The 20,067-nt window shown below is 40.3% G+C and overlaps 1 protein-coding gene across 1 annotated transcript in view; it reads right to left on the reverse strand.

Annotated features, from left to right (window-relative positions):
- MMP20 (matrix metallopeptidase 20) overlaps window positions 1–20,067 on the reverse strand; it is a 47,631-nt gene that overhangs the window by 17,175 nt on the left and 10,389 nt on the right. The window contains exons 3-7 of the mRNA XM_008522756.2: window positions 18,069–18,217; window positions 16,113–16,238; window positions 15,141–15,302; window positions 12,681–12,822; window positions 302–438 (exon numbers count right to left, since the gene is read on the reverse strand). Of these exons, the coding sequence (XP_008520978.1) occupies window positions 302–438; window positions 12,681–12,822; window positions 15,141–15,302; window positions 16,113–16,238; window positions 18,069–18,217 (716 nt within the window). The remainder of the gene's footprint in view (window positions 1–301; window positions 439–12,680; window positions 12,823–15,140; window positions 15,303–16,112; window positions 16,239–18,068; window positions 18,218–20,067) is intronic.

Genomic DNA, 20,067 nt, shown 5'->3' on the forward strand with positions numbered 1-20,067 from the left:
GGGTATGTCATGTCACTCTGAGCAGAGGTCCTGGGGTCAGGAACCAGGTTTCTAGCTCCCCGGCCACTGAGACTTGGCAGTTTCTCACTAGGTTAAAGCTTTGGCTCTGAGAACAGTTTGATAGTCATCGTCATTCCTGTCATTGTTATAATACCATTGAGTGGCATTTCATACCCAACCTGAGGAGGAGTGACCGGAACACACTCCATGATCACTCAACAAACACTGTTAGCACTGGATGTTCCAAACACAGAGGGCACTGCCCCCTGCCATTTCTTTCTTTGGGAAATCTGTGGGGTACCTTTAAAGAAGTAAGCAGTGCCCCTGTCAGCCACTTCGTAAGCTGCATCCACGTTAGACATAAGCTGGGGGAAGGAGCTGGTAATCATGCTGGGCCGGATCCCTGCCGCCAAGTGAATCTGCCGACGCCAGAAAATCCTATTGGGCAATCCAAAAGAAATCAAGATCAAAGGTTGATTTAGATCTTTAATTGAACTTGGACTGAACTGTACTGCAAGCCACACTTCAGAAGCCATTGCTGAATGCCACTTGCCCTTGTCTTGTTTTTAAGGAGAACATGTTTTTTGACCTCAGTAAACAACTTCTGTCTTTTCATTTTCTTCTTCTTCTTCTTTATTTTTAAAGATTGGCACCTGAGCTAACAACTGTTGCCAATCTTCTTTTTTTTCTGCTTTATCTCCCCAAATCCCCCCTGTACATAGTTGTATATCTTAGTTGTGGGTCCTTCTAGTCGTGGACTCTCTTTTCATTTTCTTAGTATCTCTGCAATCCTCTTTCCTTCATTTGTTTAAGGATGTTCAAAACATGGACGAATATGACAAGGAAATAACATCAATGATGTACACACTTAAGCTATGCACCTTCCTATTCCAAATGTCAATGAATACAAATTTCCCTTTCCTATTCTGATCTTTCAAAAATTAAAATCTCATGAACATAAATATGATCCAAGTGAACACTATGAGTATTATATAAATGAACCAAAACTTTGTGTTGGGAAGCGCTAATTATTCCCAGTAAAAAAAGCAAAAACATTAACAATTATAAATAATCATGTTGCCTATATACTCATCTATCGGAATTGTTTGTATCTTTGAACCTGATGGCTAGTTAACAGAAAATCTGGTAGACGCAAATTAGCTTAAGGTTTAACAACTCATCCATCCACTTATCCTATATTATTTCCGTAAAATTGTGGCAGTATACACGAGGGTACTGGGCTGAAACTTTGAATATCAATGTGGTCATTTTGAATTTTGGAGAAGAAAATCATTTTTGTAAAATATGATTAGTTTACTTGACTCCACAGAAGCTAGAATCAATACATAAAATTGTGGAAGGGGAAACTGTAGTGAAGTTTTGAAATTTAATTTTCTGTGTAGTTAGTGTAGAAACTCCTCAAATCCTACATTGAGTTTTTCTATTCAGTTAATTTAACAAATATTTATGGAGCACCTATCAGCAGGCACTGGGGTAGACCTCCAGGATGAAACACTGAACAGAACCCAGGCCCTGCCCTCGAGAAGCTTTTGATCTAGTAGTAGAGACAGATGGGTGATTAGGCAATTATAATTCCGAGTGGTTAGTGTTACAGAGAGTGAAGCTCAGAATGCTCTGTGAACACAGAGCATACCCCACAGGAGGGATATCCCGTTGCATTTAGAGATTTGGTGAAGGTGTCTCAGTGAGGCAATTTAAGCTGATGATGAAATCTAAAAGAGAACTCTGCTGAGAAGAGAGAAATATTTCTTCATGTTTCCTAAGCAGCATGATGATGCAGCAGGAAAAGCCCATTGTATTTTAGAAGATGTAGGCTAGAGTTTCAACTCCACTGCTGACCAGCATCTCTGAGCCTCAGTTTCATCATCTCTTAAGTGCATATAATAATGCCTAGCATATCTCATGAGATCATTATGAGGACCAAATGAGATAATGCATATGAAAGATCAAATGAGGTAATGCACTGTAAAGTGCCATATGGCTAGATACCGTTCATTTAAAAAGTTATTTGCCTAGGCCTTAACTACCCACCGACTGGGCACCCACCATAGATAACACACAGGGTGGCAGGAGTCCATTTAGGGTTCACTGCCTCACCCCGGGCCCCAGACATCACAATCTTATCTAGGACATATGTATGAACAGATGAAAAACTGAGACCCAGAAAAGCTGATGGGCCCAAAGCTTCTTTGGTAGTTAGAGGCAGACAGAGGAGCATTAGACTCCAGCTGTCTGGATTTTCAGCACATACCATAGTATTTTACCTACTGGCTCATTCTCAGCCTTGTGATCTCTGGTCTTTGTTTATAACTTGACCCCTTGTCCAGTCAGACCTAGCCTTTTCTGAAGGCAAGAGGGACTGCTTTCCCCCTCTCCTTTCTCTCCACCACCACAAAATGAGCACAGGTTTGGGTATCCAGAAGAATTGGGCAATGAAAATAGATACACAGATCACATCAGCAGCCCTTAATCTTATCTTTGATCAGGAGCGTAAAACAACGGATTAATTGGGAATCTGATAAGGAACCCAAGAAGCAAGTGTTTTCCAATTAATTCAGTTCAACAGTTAGTTCTGAAATATGGCCATGTTCATGTCACTATGCTATTTGCTTACTAAGGCACAAAGTGTGCATTTCAGGGGATTTTAATGGTGGGGACAAGGAAGTGTGGAAAGCAGGTAAAAGGAGGAGCAGACACATCCTCCCATGATAACTAGGCTCTGTCTGAATTACATCTCTGATAAGGTACAGCTGACTTCCAGCTGCTTTCTCCTTGGGCACCCTAAAGCTAGGATAATTTTCTTGCATTTCTCACTAAAAAATCAGCAAAATGACTCTAGGCAAAATTAAACCCTTCCTTTCATTTGAAGTGACAGTACACTGATGTCCCGAATGATTCAATATGAAAGGTGGTAAAGTGTAGTTATTAAGAGTGCAGGCAAACTGAAAATGTACCTCTGGAACTTTTCACAGATAGCAGAACCTTAAATTCCTTACTAAATAAACCTTGATTTAGGACATTGTGGATATCGTGAGGACTAAATTGAAGTAGAGTCGTCATTCTAAATCAAGAGTGATTTTGTGCCCTGGGGTACATTCTGCAAGGTCTGGTGACAATTTTGGTTGTCACAACTGGGAGTGGGCAATGCTATTGGAGTCTAATGGGTAGAGGTCAAGGATGCTGCTAAACATCCTACAATGCGGGGGACAGCCCAACACAACAAAGACTGGCTCAGAATATCAGTGGTGCCAAAGTTAAGAAACCCTGGTGTAAACACTGTTGTGACATATTATAGTGTGTACACTGTATACACTGTATGCATGAGGTAGAAATAAACACTACCCATCACTTTTTTAAAGTATCACAAATTCCAACAGAATTTGTAATCATGAAAATTTTCAATATGCTATTGAAGAAAAATTATGTCTGGTGTGTAACAGAGCAAGAGAACACATACTCAGAGAACTTACGACCTTAGAGCTATAGATTATAATAATAAATGAATTAAAATTGACAAAAAAAAGAGTATAGCAAGTAACTCCCAGTACATCTGTAAAGGGATTTAAAATAGAAGCAAAAAAAAAAAAAAACCAAAAAATATCTATGAGCTTGTTGGAAAAGAATAGCTGCAAGATGTATTGAAACTGGTAATAAAAACAGATAAACAGATCACATCAGTAGTCTGTAATCAGACGTTTGATAAGGAGGGCAAAACAATGGAGCTTGTTGATATTACAGACCTGCTGATTAGATATTTACTGCACTGTTGACTTCTGTGTACCCAAGAGCCAATGCCATGCCTGGCACATGGTCAGGGCTCAATAAATACTTGTTGGCTAGATAAAATGGGTGCCAGAGGGTTGAGTGGAACTTATTTGATCATCGATTTTCTTATTCTCTGAAATTTTCTTTCCCTCTTACTAAAGAACAGCAACTAATCCATCAAGTTAGCGATTAAGTCACTGGTAACATTCACTCTTTGCCAGTCTGGGGCAGGGTCCTCTATTATTCATCTTTTTATCCTCGGGTGTAGCTTGGAGCCTGGCACAATAGGGACTAAATCTATGTTTGTTGGACCTTTGTTCTTTTTTTGTTATACTCAGCCATCTCTACTCCCCACCTACCAAAGCCCATCCTATTAGTCTTTCATTTTCAGTAAGTGCCTTCATCTCCTATTTGCTGGGCTGTCAAGGTAATTCAGCTCGAGCTGAATGGGAACCTTCATTTTCCATCCTCTTCAATCCCTTACTCTCCTTGACTCTCGTCTTCTCTGTCATCCTTTCCCTAGTTTCAAGGGGTAGAGGTGTCTTTCTTCTTTCTATCTTTTGTGGCTCACAGTTTGAATTGGTACTCATCTTTTCTGATATTGGGCAATGCAGTGCAGTCAGAGAAGCAAGGGATGCTTGAGACTTTGTTTTATCATTGGATATGTGACCTCATATGAGTCAATTTTTCTGAGACTCAATTTCCTTCTGTCAAATAAGAGAATAATAATAATATCTGTGCTAATACTTCAAGGGTTCAATTGAGATAATGCATAGATAATGCATAGGAAAGTATTTTATAAATCTTGGACTACTCTTACAATTATTTGTAAATACTTAAAAAAGATATATTTTCATCTTACAAATTTATTAATTGATAATATGCAAAACTTAAGCGGAGTTTACCAATGGAGCTAAGTTTCCTACTAAATTTATCTCACTGATACAAAATTTTTGTCACTAGAAACTTTGAGGTACAAACTATCATGTTATTGTCTGAGAAGACATTCATTTGGGGGGACCACTGACTAGGGCTGCTTGTATCAGAAGGGCTGCTTATTTCGGCTTTAGAAGCCAAGAGATCAAACATGCAGCATTCATCTCACTGAGGCCAAGAAAAATACAGCTTATAAAATTAAAAACCCATGTGTAAACAGTAGTTAAAAATAGTCAAAGCTGTGCACAGTGTCCTTGAATTAAGTATTTATACCCATCTGAAGAGCCTATGGGGATCCATATTTATAAGCCATAACCTGCGAAGATGTAAAAGGCCCCGTCCTTAGACGGAAGGAGGGCGTTCAGAAGAAATGACAATGAGTCAGGGATCTTAGTACACCTTCTGCCTCTTTGTCTGAATTCTTAAAACATAATAGAGAATCAGTCTAAGTAAATTACAATGTCATTTGTTGGTTTTCAATGATGCAACCTTATAGCCAGAAAAAGACACTCCCCAGGGAGACTGCGAAGGAGGAAGTCCTCTTCAGTTGTGCGGGCTTTCCTCAAGCCCATGGAACCCTGGGAAAGGCTAAATTCCAAACGTCATACCTAATAGTAGTGGTTACTGACTTTTTTGTCCCTCCTTCCCATAGTGCTTTGCATTTCTTTCTCTATTGGCTCCCTTTCAAGGTCTTCAAACACACCCAGCTATTTCCCATCTTGAAAAATCCTCAGTCGACCCTGCTGCCTCTTCCAGCTATTATCTTAACTTACCTCCCTTTGTTATTAACAAGATTCTCAAATGAATGATCTATAGCTGCCATCTCCATTTACTTCCCGCCATTTGCTTTTTCACTCCACAAGATCTGGATTCTTTTCTCACTACTCCACTGAAACTACATTCTTTAGTTATCTTGGCCAGTCAGTCCTTCTTCAGTCCTCAGTTGGGTGACCTTGGCAGCATTTTCCACTACTGATTGTTTAAAAAAAAGGAATCTTATTCTCCCTGATTTATTTATTGTTGTAGTTGGTTTTCAAGTCTTTAACTGCCTCCTCCATGTGGGAGATTCCATACCTATGACACCTCCACTTGTGACCTCTCCCCTGAGCACTAGCTTATTTCTATAAAACTCCACTAGAATTGTTATCCCCTTAAATCTGACACATCTAACACTGAGTGTTTCTTCATGTGTCCAACAAATCTGTTTGATTTTCCTGTCTATGTGAATGATGCTTCTATCTTTGACTCTTCCTTTTCCATTGTTCTCCTCATTAAATTAATATCCAAGTCCTGCTGGTGACTCTCTCAGAATGCCTCTTACATTTATCCTTTTCTTCAATTCCTATGTGCATAACCCTTAAAAATGTCTTTCTTTGCATTCTAACCTAAGATATATAATCTCTTTCAAAACATGACAATTGGCAATTGACAGACATTTTTAAATAATCTTATTCTGAGAATAAAACAGAATGTGGAGAAGCCTATCAAATATTTTTAGGAAACCTGGATAGTCTAAGAATATCGTCCTCCTTGTGGCTGTTTATCCAACCTTCAGGCCAAGGGCCTGGGAGCACAGGAGTAGCCCTGACGTGTTTTTTCTACTAACTCAAATGCATACCTGTCAAAAGGCACAAGTTCATTCAAGTCATTGTTAGTGCTTCTCTTGGTAGTTCCATTACATAGCCAGAAAGTTTTCTGTATGAGTGATGGGATCGACTCTGGACTGGGAGTCAAAACACCCAGATTGCAGTGGAGCTTCTGCTAAACTGAGACCTGAGTTTAGATTTCTTGCCTCTAACAAAGGATTTGGACATGATCAACCTTTATGCTTATTCCCTTAGTAAAATGTTATTATTCTTCTGAGGTTTATAGCTGATTGTGGTATTCTTGATTTTATTCTTAAAATTATATTGTGCAAAACCCAGAATAATCTGAGAGACGCAAATTTAATTTTGGTATGGCTGTAATTCTGGTCATTTCCTTCTTCTCTTCCCTAAGTGCCTAAGGAAATCTGAGATAGCATTAATATTTTGTCATCTATTACAAAGAACAAATGTGAATTAAATATATATATGACTTTCAACTTATTATAGCTAAAGTTTATTTCTCTTCAAACAGAACATTTGAATGTACCAATGTACCTTTATACACTATGAAGAATATGTAACAATCTCATGGTGACTTTAAAAGTACCACATTCCATCTTGCTTTGAAAACAAACCATGTGGTTATTACGTCCACAGTTTGAAATGTCTTAACAGATTATGGTTGGTGATGGGGAATTCCAGGCTGGCGGGTGGGAGAGCACAGACTGGGAGCTCTTTCATAATGGCCCCCAGGTTGCCATTATAACTGTGGCTTGAAAGTATTCTTTGTTCTTTGTCCAGGCTTAGCAAGCACTTTGGGACTTTTGGGGACAGCCAGGAAGGGATCAGAGCCATAGAGTCATGGGATTCTAGCTCTGGATGGCATCATAGGAGGTGGGAGGACAAGGTTATTAGAAGCATGGGCTCTGGCATACCATAGTAGGGGTGGAGGTACCAGCTCCACCTCTCACTTGCTATGTGATCTTGAACAAATTGTTTATCCTCTCTGTGTGTTGTAAGAAGAGAATAATAATCACACCTCACAGGGCCATTGTAAGGCTTTGATAACAGAATCCTTAGACAGTAAGTCCTGAACACATTAAAGTCACTATTAATGTCAGACAACACCTCATTTTAAAGAGAAGGAAGAGAAGTTCAAGGTCCCATGTCAAGTTAGTAACAAATCCTGTGCCAGAAGGGGACCACTCCTGACTCTCGGTCCTCCTTCTAGCCCTTCCTAGTTCTTTGGCATTACCTGCCCTGCCACAATAGCTCATCAGGTCAGAAATGGGAGAAGATGAGAAGGTGATGACCAAGCAGAGACATGTTGGGCAGCCACCTGTCTTTCTTTAATCCCCCCCAACGAACCACTCATTTCTAAATGTCTCTTGCATCTCTGCCTCCCTATTCTGTCACCACTCTCAGTTTTTATAGTCAAGACTTTGTCAAAAGATGTGTCATCTTCAAATAGTCCTTTGTAATTGCTAAATGCTCATAGTTTGATAAGTAGAGGTTTTTTTTAGATTTTTTTTTTTGCTTTTCTAAGAAAGCAATTATAATTGCATGAAACGGTGAAATATCTTTGACTTCACTCTCTCCTTTGCCCCATCACAACCACTGATAATTAACAAAAGAATAAGCTACCTGCTACACCGTCGCTAGCATGTCATTTCTTTATCACTGAACGAGTACTATATGCACTCATTTGGGCAGTGCAGAATTTGAAAATGTTATCCCTCAGATGAAGCAGACCTTAGTTAGCTTGGTGTTCCAGGCTCCTCCTTCTTTGTGCCTTGCCTATTGCTCCTGGGGCAATGCCTACCAATTCTGTTTTGGTTTACTTTTTGGTAATCATCAATAAAATCAAGCCAATAATCAATGTCTTAATAGAAAAGAATCAATAAAAATAAATAATGAAAAATATCTCAAGTTGTTTCTAAGGCTTAACCCATTGTACATATTTTTGATTCCCACTGCTAAATATAGTAAGTGCCAATTATTGAGTGCTCACTATGTGTTTGGCATATTACTTGTGGCGGCTTGCCCGATCACTAAGAAGAATGGCTAGAATTTAAACCAACTTAGTCTGACACCAATCCTGAGTTCCTGGGCTCTGCTCTAATTTGCCTTTGAAAAGTGGATGTCCATCTACTGTTGAAGATTTAGTTCAACCTCTTCCTAATTTTTAAAAATTAGAAGCAATCTAGATCTTCATAAGTATGGGATTGGTTAAATAGTAATGATGTATCTATTCATTGGAATAACATATACTTACATAAAATGAAGATGAAGATGAAAATTCATCAACATGGAAAAATGAGCTGTTGATAAACTAAACTAAGAGAAACTAAAAAAAGACAGATTTAAACTAAAAAAAATTTATAAATCAGCATATCTAGTAAAATTCCATTTTTGTGGACATCCCTGTACCCCCTCCAATACTTACAATATATCCCCCCATCCAGAGAAAAATCTGGAAGGATATACAACAACAAGTTTAACAATGTGATTGCTCTGTGTTATGCACTATTAAAAAGAAAACCACAAGCCCAAAATGGCATCACTCATGCTAAAGCCCACAATATGAAACTTAGATGTAACATCTGGTCTAATTGCAGTTTCAACCTCTCGCATAAATGTAATCCAGTCTGGGATTTTCTGGTCAAGCACTGGTAAGGTGATCTGTCACATAGGCCATCTCCATCCTCAGAAGAGGAAGGGGTGATCTGAGTGATAAAACCCCCTGCTGTTTCCTTCCCCCAAAAGGGGATGGCCTGGCCTAAAAATAACAATCTTTTGTTTTCTTTTGCTAATAGCTCCCTTGCCATGCCCTTCTTCCTATAAAAACCTTCCATTTTGTACAACCCCTTGGAGCACCTTCTGCATGCTAGATGGGAGGCTGCCTGATTCACTAATCATTTAATAAAACCAATTAGGTCTTCAAATTTACTTGGTTGAATTTTGTTTTTTCCAACAGGGCTAAATGTTTGATTCCTCCCAAAATTCATACATTGAAGCCCTAAACCATAAAGTGATGGTATGATGGTATTCAGATGGGACCAGTGGGAGGTAAACAGCGTTAGATGAGGTCATGATGGTGGGCCCCTGGACTGATGGGATTAGTGCCCTTATAAGAAGAGACACCAGAGAGCTTGCTTTCTCTCTCTCTCCAGATGCACAGAGAAGAGCTCATGTGAGCACACAGTGAGATGGCAGTGCTTTTTGAATGTCCTTATTCCTCACGTAACTGTGAGGTATGCCGGGGGAGTATTGCTCCATCTCCAGCCACTAAAACAGTGCTTGGAACACTGTATGGGCTCAATGAATACTTTTCCAATGAAGAAAAAAGCATAAAAAATAATGTCACACATGCACATTTCTGAGCTACCTCTGCCTATTCTGGTGCGATTGAATTCTGTCCCCAGTAAAGGGAGAAATGGAGGTGAGTATAGGAAAGTTTCTCTTTTCCTCCAAGGAAAGAGACAATTACAGTAACCAGTGTCATGGAGACAGCAGCCATGCTCCCTGTGAAGCCAGAGTTTGAGGAGAAAAGGAACTATTTAACTTAAACTCATCAGATTTCCAACAAATCTTCATAGTTAATCTTAATCCTGATTGCATTCTGCCAATTGGACTTCTAGCTTCAACTGGTAAATTCGCCCAGTTTGGCGTTTACCCGAGACTTCCCTTAGCCAGAGAAGGCCCAGCGCCAGTCTCAGCTTTACTTCGCCCAAGAACAATAGTTGTAGCTTGTGTCTTTTTATTAATTTGTTTCTACCCATTGATAGAAAAGAATAAAATTATTCAAACATTAACACTTTATCTAGGTGCTATTACCACACTATTTACAGCAATCTGAGCTCTCACAGACATTATGACATTAAAAGGATTGTTGCCTTCTCTACTTCAAGCCAATTAGGCCTAATGGTTTCTATTGGCATTAACCAACCATACTTAGCATTCCTTCACATCTGCACTCATGCATTTTTTAAAGCCATATTATTTACATCCTCTGGGTCTATTATTCATAACTTAGACGATGAAGAAGACATTCTCTAGAAAGTAGGCATCTTATTTAAAGGTTTACATTTTCCTATAACCTCACTTATTATTGGAAGCCTAGCTCTCACAGAAATGCATTTCCTTACAGGCTCTTACTCCAAAGTCTTAATCATCAAAACCACTGACATGTCTGTGATGTTGTGATTTATAATAACAAATATATATTTGGTCTTTGTCCTGGTTTCTGGCACAGTGCCCTTAAAACCCTTGGAATTTTCTGTGATGAGAGCAACAAAGGTGTCTTTTGTTATGTTATTGAGGTGACTTTTGGAAAGCACTTCAGGATGGGGGCTGATCACCAGAGGAACCAACCATGAGATTAGAGAGTTGACGCTTTCAGACCTGACCCCTTGACTTTCAAGAAGGAGAGAGGGGCTGGAAGTTGAATCAATCGCCAATGGCCAATGATTTAATCAATTTTTATGTAATGAAGCCTCCATAAAAAAACCCACACATTGGAAGTGGTGAGCAGAATTATAACGCTGGATCCCAACGCCTGAGCCCTATTAATGACACTCATTGCCACTTCCCTAACAGTGGTCTACAGCACTCCAATTATTTTCTTCTCACTTATACTACAACCTTGTTTCTCCACTCTAATTCTAATGAATGAAAGTAATCCTCTCCTAATAATTCTATTAAATGCGTTTTAATTGGAAGCATTTCCACTGGGTTTTTTATTTCCAACAACTAATCTACAAATAACAATACCCGACACCTAAAATTAATAGCTGTCACCATAACCCTCTCAGGTTTCATTCTAGCATTTGAACTTAACCTTATAACACAAAACTTAAAATTTAATCTCTTTCCCACCTATATAAATTTTCCAACCCCCTCGGTTTTTTTTCCGATTATTACTTACTGCCTCTCACCATTCAGCAATCTTTCAGCAAGCCAAAAACTAGCATCAGTATTGTTAGACTTAATTTGACTAGAAAATTTCTTACCCAAACCTATTTCCTATTTCCAAATAAAAACTTCCACATTAATTTCAAACCAAAAAGTCTTAATGAAATTATATTTCCTCTCTTTCCTTATTACACTAATTTTACTTGCTTCTATGTAATTTCGATGAGTAATCACCATAGCAATAATAATAATAATAATAAATAAAGAACAACCAGCTACCACCACTAGTCAACTCTCATAGCTAAATAATGCCGATATTCCTATAACATCTTCACTAAAAACCCCAGCATTTCCAGTACCATAAATTACTCCATCTCCTATGCTATTAAATTTATTTATCTATCTATCTATCTATTTATTTATTTATTTTTAGGAAGATTAGCCCTGAACTAACATCTGCTGCCAATCCTTCTCTTTTTGCTGAGAAAGACTGGCCCTGAGCTAACATCTGTGCCCACCTTCCTCTACTGTATATGTGGGACGCCTGCCACAGCATGGCTGTCCAAGCAGTGCCATGTCCACACCGGGGATCCAAACTGGCTGAACCCCGGGCCGCCGAAGAGGAACATGTGCACTTAACCGCTGCACCACCGGGCCGGCCCCTGTGCTATTAAATTTAAATACCAACTCCACCTCACCATTCTTTACAACTCACAGAACTACTAAAACTTCTACTAATAATTTCAAAAGAAACATTCCTAAAACAACAATATTAGAAACTCAAACCTCAGGGCATTCTTCAGTAGCTATCTTTGTAGTATAACAAAAACTTACCAATATTCCCCCTTCTCTGCATTATCTGATAGCTAACTGACAGTTGAAAAGTCAGTAAGTCCTGAGAAAGAGGGATTTAAGAGTGCTGACTTTGGAACCATCCACCCATTTATCTATTCATCTGGTCACTCATCCAGCCATCCATCTGTCCATCCATCCACTTATCTGTCCCTCTATCCAACCCTCATTTCCAAATAGTTATTGAGCATCCCCATGTGCTCTCACTAGGGATACAGTGGTGAACAAGGGAGACATCAGAGAAATCTGGGCTAGTGTCGTAACTCAGTCACTTAATGAAACTGAGTCACCTTGTCAAAGTTACTTGCTCTCTTTGAACTTCTTTCTTAATCTGTAAATTGGGGATTCTAATCTTTGCTTCACAGTGGAAAGGGTTAGAAGAAATACAGTGCACCTACGGAACACACTTAGCCAGCACCAAGAGCATAGCAGATGCTCCACAAACAGTAGTTTTGGCAGTTCCATATCTCCCTAAAGACCTGTGCCTCCCACCCCTCTGCCATACAGGACAGTATTTCTGTGTGATCTTCACACACGGCAGCAACAGGTCCCTCTAGAGCAATGTGTGGAGCTGAGGCCTGATAAGGATTGGTGGCACTGTCTTACCGGTCCCTGAAGAACAGGAGCTCCTTTCCCAGCATTGTCACAGCATCAAAGGATGAGCCGGAGTCACAGAGGTCAGGGATGGATGGATTACGAGGTGGGGCGTGGGGCATGGTGGGCTTTCCCAGGAATGCTCTCCGAGGTCCTAGGATTCAAAGTGACTTGGTCAAGATAGTACCAGGAATCTAGAGTCTGTGCTCTTCTTCTCTACAGACCCACTTTCCCTGCATATGACAAGGTGATAAAGAGCATGGCTGTTGATGGCGGGCAGACTGGGGTTTGAATTCGGGCTTCACTAGTTCCTGGGCTGTGTGATGTGGGCAAATAATTTAACCTCTCCAAGCCTCAGTTTCCTCGTTAGTAAAATGGGAGGTGGCAATAATAGTACCTATCTCAGAAAGTTTTTGTGAGAATTCAATAATGCCTGAGAAGCACTTAGTAGAGTGCTTGGCAGATGGTAAATCTCCAAAGAATGGTAGCTATTATTTTATCATTCTACACAACTTCCTTGATCGCTACAGGTGTTCCAAATTAGAAACGTATTTTCAAAGTTGCCACTGATTATTTGTCTAATTTAATTCTTTGACTCAATAAGATTATAACCGTCCTGTGTGTTTTCATATTATTTTTGTCCACTTCTGGGCATCCTGCACTGTGCAGAGCCTTTTACCAGGCATCCAGGAAAGACTGAGCACATTCTTGGGGCATTGAAGTACCCTGAAGGTGTTTGCTATTGAAAGGCATCTTCTGGGCGATCCTCTTGTAAAACAGGGACCCGCTGCTTGGGAAAGATGCTGGTGAGTTTTTATCTCCCACAGTGCGTTCCTGAGGACTATCTGCCAGCTACAGGAGAATGAGCTGGGGCTGCCTGAGCCGCTGGTCCCAGCAGGTCCCTGCCCGTGATCAAGTCTTGCTGTAACCAGAGGTGAGGATCAGGGAAGGAGTGCGGCACAGGGAAGGGCCCACGAAGGTGAGGGATGGGTGAGATCAGGGGTGGAGCAGGGTCAGCAATGGGGTGAAGATCAGAGGGGCAGGGAGGCTTTGGGAAAAGATCAGGAACTGGAAATTGGTCAGATCAGAAATGTGCTATCAATTTTTGAATATTTACTATGTGCCAAGTACTGTACTAATGGTCAAGGGTGGCAAGGTGGTCAGGGGTGGGTGATGTGTATGCTTCTCAGCAATATAAAACCATGTTTTTACATTTTGTTCATCCATGCAAAAATGGCCATATCAAAATATATGCTTCAGCTCCTGGCTGAGTGACAGTGGCTATCAGAATGGTGCTGGCTCTCTAATTCACAAGGACCTGTAAAGTGCAGGCAAGCCTTTGGGTTCAGTTCTTGTTGGTGGCCCACGAGAACTGCTTCACATTAGAGCTCTGCCAATGGGCACTCAGGAGCCAAGTTTGTAAAATGGAGACCTTCACAGCATTTTTTTCTTTCAGTCAAAGGGGAGACAGAACTGGCACATAAGCTGCCTCTCAAGTAGGTAGAGCTGGCTGAACACATCTTTGGATAAATTTGTCTTTTATGTCTCAGATTATATGCGAAATCTGATTGTAGATCTGTGTGCCCATTTTTAAACAGCCAGATGGATTGGCCAACGTGGAGGAAGGCATGAGGGTTCTAGGCTTTCCAGGTCCTTTTCTAGGTTGAGAGGATGAAGAGAGTCTCTGACAAGTAAAGGCTGAATAGCCAGGCTCTGAGGCTTAATGGAAATCAGTTTCCTAGATTTTTCTTCCTTTTACCCATTAAAGAAAACGTGTCAAATGTCTAATGATGTTTCAAGATTCCTTCTCCTGGATTAATGGATTTGTATTTCTGTTAAGGAAAATTGGATATAGAATTTCTAATAATCTTTTATTACCTTTGAAAGAATGTTAAGATGAGATAATTTTGAATATCTTGGGATACTTACTAATCTTTGAACCTCAGATGTCTTAGCTATCAAATGAGGAAAGCACTTCACATCCCACAGGCTGGTCATGAGGATAGTGTGAGATGACTCATATGAACATGTTTTGTAAACTGTAGATTGTCTATATGACTGAGTGGTGTAGTTATCATCATCATCATTGCTGTTTTTGGGAAGATAAAAGTCCCTTATCTGCAAATGGGTAAGCATTAAATATATGAACTATAAAATATAGCCATCCTCTCCCAATGTCTAACTGCTGACCTACACTCAAAAAACAAACGAATGCCTATATTTTCTATGGCTATCAAGGGACCAACATGCTTTGGAGGAAAGATGTAAAATTTAATCACACATTTTAGAAAAGAAAGCACTATTCATTTCTGGTAAATAAGCTCTTCACAAGAGGTCATATTTGGGGCTGTGGTCTCTAGCTTAATCTTTACCTATGCTGGTAACTCCTGGCAAAGTATGGTTTCTCTAAGTTGGAGACTGAATGCCTGTCACTTTCAGGGCTAGTGGTCAAAGAATTGTGAGTGAATGTACCATACAATGCCTGGATCCCTTTCACATCATCCTTGGGGAGATGGAATCCATAAGGATTCTGGTACTTATAAGTTGGGTACATCAGTGCTGATGGGTCTGTGGAATGGGCCAGGCCCAGTGCATGGCCAAATTCGTGAGCAGCAACAGTGAATAAATTGAAACCTAGACAATATGAGAAAGAAAAAGACAGTATCAACACAGGGTTTTATCATCCATATCTTCTGTCTTTACAGGAGAATATACCCAAATCACAGTTAACTCCTTTTCTTTTCGTAACTGGATTATTTAAAGGTTGATAGGTTATTCTGGCACTTTGCTGACTTTTGTCTAGTTCTGTCCCCCTTGGCTAGAAGAGGCTTGGGGGTGGGAGAGGATGGAAATGTAAGTCAATCCATTTTGTTTATTGTCAGTGATGCTAAATAGATTGATAGAAGGGCCTTAGAGCTAATAATGGCAAAATGATAATAGTTGGCAATAATTCATAGATTTAGGCCACAAATGTTTTACTAGTTCCCTGCTATGACAGCCTACTTCTTTTTATCTACAAAAATTTCACACTAAAGATATCCAGGTGACATGCATGATATTCTGGAACTTTTATACCCATTCCCATCACATTTTTCAAGAGACTAGTGATTCCCTCAGGATATTTCTGAACATAGCCTATTTCCAAGTACAAGTAAGAAACACTAAATACTGTATAGCTAAAGAAAAAAAGTTGTGTGTTGCGGGGAGCATTGCTACTTCTTGAGATTATATGCTATGAACCAGAGATCAGACAAGTCTACAGCACAATCAAGGGCGAATCTTTTCCCTTATGGTGTTCCCTTTTGGATTTTTGGCTTACTTGTTTTTCCTAGCCAGCCTCCCTAGTTAAAGGGTGGCTTGGGACGTTGAACCTCAAGGTTTCATGATGGAGGCCCAGAAGAAGGTACAATATTTTCCAGGTTATGGTGAATTGTGCATATATACCATTCGTTCCCATAGTCCACTTCTCAGCATTGTCGAAATGTGTATCTCCTCCCAGGCCTTCTCCAGGGGCAAATGCATGGGCTAGAGTCCCTCGAGGCCCATCGAATGGATAGGAATCCCCGTGATCTAAGTAAGCGAGGAGAAATGTCAACAGGAGTTAGTCTTTCTAGCAATTTTTGAGGGGTACAGGGAATGGAGAACTTTTTGAATAGCATCGACATCTAAAATAGTATTACTTTCCAATATTTGATTTTTGTTGTAAGAAGTTCATGTCCATGAGTAATCTGTCCATCGAAAAATTAAAAGGGGTATTTTGTATTTCAACGATAGTAAACATTAAAAATATGCTTTTGTTATTGTTTTTACTGCAACGTCTATTAATTGCCACATGGCACACTGTGGACTAAGCGCATGCTGTAGATTACATACGGAGAAAGAACAAATGGCCATCCAACAGCAATCTCATCCATTGATTGGAAGATGAACGTGTTGGCAAAGTGTAGCTTTCAACATATGATTCAGCTAAGACATTAACAGTAAATTGAAGAAGCGTGTGCTTTTTGTTTCTACAGCACAATATAATACAATTTAAGGAAGTGCCAAAAAAAAGAAAATTTCTCTGTAATTTTCATATACTTTGATATGTAAAATGAAAGTAATAAAGGTGTTTATAAAATCTTAACTTTTAAGGCTTTATATGCTTTTGTTTGTCTATATATAATTAACAGTTCATTACATTTAATAGAAAATGAAGAAGAATAAAATGAGGGATGCAGTAGAAGTCACTTTTCACAGTTTTTTAGGATTTTAGTGAGGATACGGTGTTTTATTAAAAACCAACATAACAAAGTTCCAGTGTGCCACTTCTGAGGATTTGGTGCTGTCCCGTTTAATCAGATTGCGTGCCCTGAGGGCCTGGTGGAATGGTAGCGCAGTCCTTAGTCAGCTTGTGTTTTAGGGGACAGAGTACAAGCTTGAAAGATCAAGAGCGCCACCCTGCCCTGCCACTTCACTGGGGGTGGCCTTGGTCCTCTGGGAGGAGCAGGACCTGCCATGGGCCAGGTCACACCCAGGGCCATCTCTGAAGGGCTCATACTCAGTACTTGCTTAATCTTCTCTCTCCTAGCTCCTAAGCATGTTTTCCCCCAGTGACATCAGATTAAAATTAAGATCAAGACTTGAAATAGCAGGGACGTCTAGAAACATTATCTGTGGAGGGAAAAAGGCAGTGGCACTCACTTCCTTCACTGTTAGAAAGTTGAGAAGGGAAGAGAATCTCATGGGCCATCTACTTTATCTGCTAACTGCTAACTTTATCTCCTAACTAGACATATTTCTCTGAAAAGGGCTCAGAGTCCACCACCCATCCCTGTGCAAAGTTATACCTCCACAACTTACCAGAGTGAGTGGGGGGATGGAGAAAAAATGGGTAAGTTGGAGGCAATCTGTGACTCCCAAAAGGTAGTCTGCAAATGGAGGCAAGACAGCAAAGCCACTCTCCTAACCACTGCTGCAGGGGGAAAGCCGTCAGGGCCACTGTGGAATTGATTGCCTTCAGCGAGGATTCGAGGTGAGGATTCTTGGCTAATATGGAATAGGGTATATAGTGATGCACAACATCATGGGAATAGCATGAGGTCAGATGGCCTCCTAGACAATAGGAAAGCTAAATCTGACAGAATCCGCCCTTAATGGGGCAAAACCATCCTGAGAACTGTTATACTGAGTCCTTTCTACGGCTGAGTCTAATGATGACAAGAAATGCTGAGAACTCCCCAGTTTCTAGTTTCTGGTCAGACGAAGATCATGACTTTGCCGTGACCTTGGCTTCTGCCCATAACATCACTGTGTGAAGGAGGATGGCATTGATCACTTGGCTTAAATTTTGTAGAAGGAAAAGTATTGGAACACTTCTCCTCTGGATTAGCAGACAGTATCCAAGAAGCCCCACAGTACCTCCAGTTTCAAAAGATATCATAATATCGGCTTCTCCAGAGTCTACCCTAACAAAGTTGAGGGGCACAGCGCTGCTCCAGGCCTGTAGGGCCATCTCTACTGCTTTGTTCACATCAGCAGGAGTCATGGAAGTTGTGTATTTGGATATTCTGTGAAAATAGAAGGAACACGTTTTCCTTTCAGTAAAATGCTCCTAAGTGAAGAAGGCAAGAATTACGTCAAGATTGTGTTAAAAATCAAAACATTGAACATAAATCTACAATTGAGATTTTTTTCTCCAGAGCCATAATTCTGGTTTTGCTTTCATTTTGTTAAATTACTGAAACATGTTAAACCATAGGAGAAATGAAGGGGAGAAATGAGAGTTGAGATAATCTGGTGCTGAATCAGCTGGGCTTTCATTGTTACTATATTGTCACTAATTTTAAAGAGTAATACCATGTGTAACTTTACAAGTGTCAAGAAGTCCTCTGTCCCTAAAGCGGTTTTAATTGAGAAGGGAGCTTTTGTTTCCCTAAAAGGGACTGAAAATTTTGAATTGTAAAAAACAAAAACGTGGAGTTTTGAGGTTTTGCAAATTCTTAGTCAAAGGCCATCAGGATTTCCCCAGGGCCACGGGGGAATGTTTTTTCTTAAAATAATACATTTCTTAAAGAGGAAGTGCTAGCCTTGAACAAGGATTCTCACTTGGACTGAAAAAAGGCTTGAGGCTTTCATCAAATGCTGTGTGACAGTGACATCTAAAGGCAGAAAAGTATAGAGCTTTTTGGACAAAGCAAGTAGACAGTTTGGTGGTTCTCTAGGACAATTGGTGACTCTAGGACGTGCTGCTCTGGAGCTTGGGGCTGGGGGTTTCTGGCAGCATGTGTGTGAAGACAGGGCAGGAGAGAGGAGCTTCCACTTGGGACCTCGGGCTGGGACGGAATGACGAATGTGGAGGGAGAAGCTAGGTCTGTAAGAGCCAACCTTGACAGCAGGGACTGAGCCTACCTTCTCTTTTTCCAGCTCCTAGCCCAGAGCCTTGCACAGAGTAGGTGCTTAGCAAATGCTTGATAAATGGGTGAATTAATGAATAAAAGCTAGTGGTTTTTAGGACCGACTCAGTGGTTCTCAAATTTTAGGCCCTGTGCTAACCACCTAGGAAGGTTGTTAAATACACAGGTGTGATCCTGAAATCTGCATTTTAACAAGTATCCTAGTTTAGTCTGATACGAGTGGTGCCATCTCAACCAGAAACCCACAGCAGTAGTCCTGGGGCCCAAAAGGAAGGGAACGTGTCCTACACAGAGGATGGTACATAGCACAATTTAGCAATGGAGAGGGAAGGAGCAAGGAGATCTTTAAGTCCAGGGATTGTAGCCAAGAGGAAAGAGCTATAGAGTTGAAGAGGAAACCAGGACACTAAAAGGGATCATTTAGTGCTTTCAAAAACTGCCAAGCCTGAGCCGGCATGGTGGCGTAGTGGTTAAGTTTGTGTGCCCCACTTCAGTGTCCCAGGGTTTGCTGGTTTGGATCCCGGATCATCAAGCCATGCTGGGGCAGCGTCCCACATACAAAATAGAAGAAGGTTGGCACAGATGTTAGCTCAGGGCCAATCTTCCTCACCAAAAAAAAAAAATATATATATATATATATTTATATACACACACACATATATACATATGCCAAGCCCACTATATAATATGAATCTCTGATTTATCACGACTCTGTATGGGTAATACCTTGAATTCCCTTGCATTGTAGACAAGCCAGCCATATCTTTGAGCTGACTGTGTGTGCTGAGCTAGAGAAGACAGAGTTGCCAAAACGGACAGCACCAGAAAAGAAGAGAATCTAGAGAAAAATCCTGACCCAGGGTCTAGAAATTGATAAAGCAACAGTGCTAATGGCTAATATTCTTGAACACATACTAAGTGCTAGACACAGTTTTAAGCACTTTTTTAATGTGGTATGCCATCTAATCCTCACAGCAACCCTTAGGAGGTCTTAGTAATCACCC

Source organism: Equus przewalskii, chromosome 6 (assembly GCF_037783145.1).
Source record: "Equus przewalskii isolate Varuska chromosome 6, EquPr2, whole genome shotgun sequence".
In the NCBI taxonomy this organism is placed as follows: Eukaryota; Metazoa; Chordata; class Mammalia; order Perissodactyla; family Equidae; genus Equus; species Equus przewalskii.